Source organism: Stenella coeruleoalba (assembly GCF_951394435.1).
Source record: "Stenella coeruleoalba genome assembly, chromosome: 3".
Lineage (NCBI taxonomy): Eukaryota > Metazoa > Chordata > Mammalia > Artiodactyla > Delphinidae > Stenella > Stenella coeruleoalba.
This window is the reverse complement of record NC_137148.1, coordinates 156,678,630-156,684,629: the sequence shown is the minus strand read 5'-3', so window position 1 is coordinate 156,684,629 and position 6,000 is coordinate 156,678,630. Positions and strand designations below refer to the sequence as shown.

General features: G+C 50.5%; 1 protein-coding gene across 1 annotated transcript; it reads right to left on the bottom strand.

Annotated features, from left to right (window-relative positions):
• Positions 1 to 3,360: 3,360 nt before the first annotated feature.
• CBY3 (chibby family member 3) lies at positions 3,361 to 5,366 on the bottom strand (the record flags this gene model as incomplete). Its single annotated transcript, XM_079918679.1, is given in 3 exon segments — positions 3,361 to 3,483; positions 3,485 to 4,077; positions 5,318 to 5,366. Coding segments are annotated over 3 exon segments (765 nt in total).
• Between the last annotated feature and the right edge of the window lie 634 nt (positions 5,367 to 6,000).

Below are 6,000 nucleotides of genomic sequence, written 5' to 3'. Positions count from 1 at the left end.
ATCAGAGGTGGGCTTATCAGATGCAACCAAAAGTTCCAAAAGCATCTGGTACACCTTCCCTGCCTCCTAGAGGATTAGATACCTATGACAATACCAAAGGCCAAACACCATCTGCTCCTGGGATTCAGGTGCCTGTCTCTTATAGACCTTTGTTCATTCTAGGAATATCTGGAGAGAGCCTAGTAAGTGTTAAGCACTTTTCTAACTAAGATACAGAAAAAAAAAAAAAAAAAAAAAAAAAACAGAAAAAAACCCTATGGAGGGCTTCCCTGGTGGCGCAGTGGTTGAGAGTCCGCCTGCCGATGCAGGGGACATGGGTTCGTGCCCGGGTCCGGGAAGATCCCACATGCCGCGGAGAGGCTGGGCCAATGAGCCATGGCCGCTGAGCCTGCGCGTCTGGAGCCTGTGCTCCACAGCGGGAGAGGCCACAACAGTGAGAAGCCCGCGTACCACACACACACACACAAAAAAAAGCCCTATGGAACTTACACTCTAGTTGGGGCAGAGCGGGTGGAGGGAGACTGACAAAATACATAGGAGGTCAAATGGTGACAGATGCTAGAAAACAAAGCAGGAAAGGAGGATAAGTTGTGCTGGTTTGGTTGGGTGTGGGGAGAATGCATGCTCTTTTAAATAAAGTCATTAGGGAAAACTTCACTGAAAAGGTGACATTTAAGTAGACACCTGAAGGAAGTGAAATCAGCAAGACACTGAGAAGGAGCAACTGTGAGGCAGGAGAGAAATCAGAAGAGTGTAGTGTCCTAGAAGACAAGTGAAGATGAGGAGGCGTCAACTGCATGAAATGCTGCTGATGGGCCAAGATGAGGATGGAGAATTAGCCAAAGGACTTAACAACACTGGAGGCAATGTCATTCTTGACAAGAGCAGGCTGGGGAGACTTGGAGGTGAGAAATCCAAAGCTGAGGGGAACTAAGAGCAAAGAGGGAGGGAGGAATTGAAGACAGTGAATATAAGCAACTTTTTGGAGCTTAGTTATAAAGGGAAGCAGAGAAATGAGGCAGTAGCTGGAAAGTAATGTAGGGTCAAGAAAGGACTTCTTTCCAAGATGGAAGGATCTCTACTTCCATTTCCCTTCATCTTTCCTCTTGCTGTAGACAAATCTACAGCCTTTTTGACCTCCCTCCTCAAGCCCAAAAAATATGTTTTCAAAGCTCTGTTCCCCAGAGGGTTCTGAGCTATAGAAGGTGAAAGCCACAAAGAGTTCTTTGTTCCTACTTTCTGCTCTGTCACACACATACAGCCCCACCCCCACCCCGGGGCAATGAGCTTGCTGCCTCAGTCAGGGGGTGAAGTTCCAGAGCAGAAAGAACAAAGTCAGATATCTTAAAATATCATTCTGCCCCATTTGATCTGGGTCCTTTATCCACTTGGATACCCCTCCCTAAACATGGGGCTCCCCATCTGCTGCTGATCTGGCAAGGCAGATACTTTTCTCTGTTCTAGAAAATAAACTATTTGTTTGCAAGTGCTCTGGCCAAAGCGATATTCCTTAAACTTTAGGTACTCTTGGATCACCTTTATGATTTTTGCTATTTCCCCATACCACATAGTTTTTATCTCATGTTTTAATGTAAAGCACTTTCCTCCTTAAAAAAAATCTTTTTTTATTGTGGTAAAATTCACATAAAACTCACTGTTTTAAAGTGTGCAATTCAGTGGCTGTTAGAACATTCACAATGTTGTACGACCACTATAGCTCCGAAACATTTTTCATCAATCCAAAAGGAAACCCTGCTCCTGTTAAGTAGTCACTCCTTCCTCCCCACATCCCCCGGCTGTGGATTTGTCTATTCTGGATATTTTATATAAACAAAAGCGTACAATATGTGGTCCTTTGCATCTGGCTTCTTTCACTTAGTATAATTTCTCCATCAGTGCCTTATTTTGTGTTTTTTTTCTAGGTATTGTTTTGATTCCCTTCTCACTTCCTTTTCTGTATATTTTTTATTTTCTAAGTTATTCTAAAAGGAAATTATATTTTACAACTATTTAAAAATATTTTAATCTATGTTAATGTAAAATTATTAAAATACAAAAGAGCACTGCTCAAAAGAAATGTTTTTAAGCATAGTGTCTAATGACATGTTTTGTGTTGTTTTGCTGATTTAATTAGGCCACATTTTTATACACAGTAGTGGTTTAGTAATCCCTAGTCTTTCTCCTGAAAGCAAGTTAGGCCGAAGAAGGACACCCACTTCTCTCAAAGTTTTCACATGACTCTAAGAAAATGTGTTGTAATCCTACCGGACTTAAGTTTCACTGGGTGCTGAAAGGGCCTGTCTACATTCCAAGGAAAGGTTGCAGATTGCAAGGACCAGTGCCATCACCTTTGTTGTGCAGCCACATCACTCACAACACCCTCACCAAAAGCACTTTATATGATACCTTGGGCACAGGGTTCCCTATGCTCCAGGAGAGAACATCGATCTAGAACGGATATAGAAGGAGATCCAAAATCAGACACCTATAGGAGGAAAGGAGTGAAGCTGAGCAGGAGCTGACAGCCACAATTCAGGCAACTGCTGCTGGGCAAAACCAAGGTCCAGCAATGGCTGAGTCTTCTGGGTTTTCAGGAGAACACGGGAAATCTGGATTTTTAATGTGAAATCTCCAAATTCTTAAATGTTGGCAACTCATGCAAAATTGTAAAATAAGGTGGGTCGAGCAAATCCTATCTGTGCGCTGGATTAGCTCTGGACAGTGCTTGTTTGTATCCCCGACCCATAATTCTAGAGAGAGGAAAAGGAAACCCGCAACGAAAAGCGACTCGCCAAAAGCCACACAGCCAGAAGGGGGAGGCAGAGCTCAAAGTTTCGAGGGATTCTTTCGGGAAACAGTTTCCAGGTCGTAAAATACACTTTTATCCTGAACTCGGGCTGAAACCCCTCCCGGGATCGCCTCAGGGAGGGAAAGGCCAACTGTAAGGTCACCGACCCCGCCCGCCCGCCCGCCCAACCGCACCCTCCATCCCTGAGCCCAGGTTTCCCTGCCTCCCGGACTTTGCCCTCCGTCCCTCGGGCCAAGAAAGCCATTGCTACCACTACCTCTCATCGCCGGCCATCCCCGCCCCCTGCTGCACTGTTGCAAGCCTGGCTCCCACTCCGCGTTTCCAACGGGCTGCAAACATCTTCCTCCACCGCCCTATCGCACCCTCCCGAGACGGACTGCTGGCTGAGTCTCCCCTCCACACCAGGCCCGGAGTGATGGTCCCTGAAGGCGCGCAGCGGATCCCCGCGCACCCGGAGCCCAGTCCTGGCCGGGCCCTCTAGGGGCCACAGGAACGAGACCGGGCCTAAGGTGTGGAGCGAGGTGCGCATGCGCTGCACGGGTTTTATTGCGTCACCGCGACTCTGGAGTCAGCGGCTCGGTCAGGAGCGCGCTGCACGCGCCTTCGCGCTTGTGCATTTTCCTCTGCCAGGCGCGCGCCGCAGCGGCAGTGCTTGCCTCGTGGTCTATCTTTTTTTTCCAACAGGTGCATGCGTGCTGTGGTCTCCGTCAGCATGTCCATGAGCAGTTCCTGCTGTAGCTTCAGGTAGTTGTTCTCCTCCAGCAGCACCTGGCTCTTGATCCGCTGCACCTGCGCCTTCCAGCCCGAGGTGGTCGGCGAGGGCAGCTGCGGCCGCGACCGTACCGGCTGGCCCTCCGTGGTCCACCGGCCGCCGCGGAACACAAAGGCCTCGTCGCTGAGGCGCGTGCGCGGTGTGCCGTAGCTGAGGCCTAGCTCTGCCTGGCGCGTCTGGTGGTCCAGCAGGTAGAAGGTGGACATGGAGGAGATGCGGCGCAGCGGAGGGCGCCGCGGCGAGAAGCGCCGCGAGAAATGGTGGGCCCAGAACTGCCGCAGCTGTTCCCACAGGCGGCTCGCATGGCCCGAGGCCGAGTACCCGAAGGCCTCCAGGGCAAGGGCCGGGTGGGCCTCGTCAGGCGCACGGATATCCAGAGCAGAGCCTCGAGGACGCGGGCGACCCAGGCTGCTCCCTTGCCTCGCAAGCCTCGATGTCCAGAATGATAAAGGCGAGCCAGGGGCACTGCTGGAGAGCAAGAGTCTGGGTGAGCAGCCTGCTTGGACGTGCTGCCCCCTCAAACCGCGAGGCCTGGTGGGCAGGGCTCAGGCCCGCAGCTGGCGCTCAGGGTTAGCCAGCTGCTGGCCACTGAGGAGTCCATCCCTGCACACTCGTACTAGCAGAAGTCTCCCCGAAACCCACTTCCCCAAAGACTACTCTGTCAGGCTTTGGGGATAGATGGGCAGGTGAAGGACCAGAACCCTGCTCTCTGAGTGCTGGGTGGCTGCTGGAAGGGGTTAATAGGCCCTTAAGGGAGGAAGGAATGATAGCAGAGACAAGCAGGTACTTAAAAGATGCACAGGAATTTGACAGGTAGATTGGGGGTGGGTAAGGGAGAGCTGCTAGGCAGAGTGAAGAGCTAGGCAAGGCTCGAATGTTGCACATGTGAGGAAGAGCTTGGGGTAGGATTGGTGTAGGGTATTGAGCTGGAAATAGCAGAAGAGGTAGCTGGAAAGGGGGACCAGGACACTATATGAGGGTGCTGTACAGGCAGGCTTAAAAGTTTAGACTTCCTTCCGTGGGTTAGAGGGCGCTGCTGAAGCATTGCGAAGCCAGGGCTGGATCTACATTCTGAAAAGTATCTGGTGGATGTCTAGCATACCCAACAGCATTACTGCCCTCGTCATTCAGTTATTTTACAACCTTGAACTGACTGGCATCTGCTTTGTGCCAGGCCTTGGTCTGGGTAGAGGGTGCCAGCACAGCCTATGCCTGCCCTGAAGATGCTCCTGGTCCAGCTGGGAAGCCAGATGTGTGCGTGTAGATCATAGTCTGGTGTGGTCAGTCCAGTAGGGGCATGTGCCATGGGCTAGGACCTATGCTTAGGGCTTGAGCCAAAAGGGGTTGCACAGACTGGATATGACTTTTATCCAAAGCAGACTACATGCTCAAGGAAACTAAAGTCCAGATAACAGACATGTCCCATACTCCTTCTCCCCCCATTCCTGTACGTTCTGATTCTGTTGTGTGAGAAAGAAGACTATATGCTTTCTTTTGAATTCCTCTTCTCCCAATGGAGAGTGAAAAGAGAAGGAACCCTGGGGCAGGGTTACCTCTGTCATGCCTTCATTAATTCAACACACACTTACTCCTCACACATAGCTGGGCAGTACTACCCCCTAGATCTGGCTCAGGGACATGTCTCCTGGAAGCCCAAGGCTAGAACCCGACCCACCCTTGAGGTTGCATCTTTCCAGAGGATCCTTCCCCAATAATCCTCACATGTTGTACCTCACCTGGAGGATTGTTGGAGGTGCCAAACTGCTGTCCCAGGCCTGGCCCCATCTCTGAACCACTCAGGTGCTGTCTACCGGCTATGACTCACAATGCCTCTAGGCCAGATCAGCTAATCTATAAAACAGACCCCGGGCTCTCCCCTGTATTCATTCAGCACACTTATTGAGTGCCTTCTCTGTTCCAGACACTGTTCTTCCAACGTGAGGAAGATCTTCCGTCATCAAGCTATCATTCTTAAGGGGGAGAATGTCATAAGCAGAGCCTAAGATAGGAATTTGTTCTAGGGGATTGAACAAAATAGTCCCTCATGAAGCTAACCAAGGGTGTCATGGGTCAGGTTTCCTAGAAGCAGAGCCTCAGATGAGAATTATTGAGGGATTTACTGGGGAAGTGTTTTTGGGAGAAGGGAGTAAGGGAAGCAGGACAGGGCAGGGAAAAGAGCTAAAGCTAAGCAGGAATGTGGCCTCAAGTGGAGACGAGCTCTAGCCAGATCTCACGGGGAACTGTAGAAATTGTGCCACAGAGTTAGGTCTCCTTACTGCAAGGGAGCCAATCTTTTGTGCCCTTCTCCCTCACCCAGCCCTCAGTCAGTCATTGTCAGGGGCAACTGTGAGTTTGTCAGCCAACACTTAAGGCACCTATGGGGTGGGTGCACCCCCAGTAAAGGGATTTGTAGGATGTC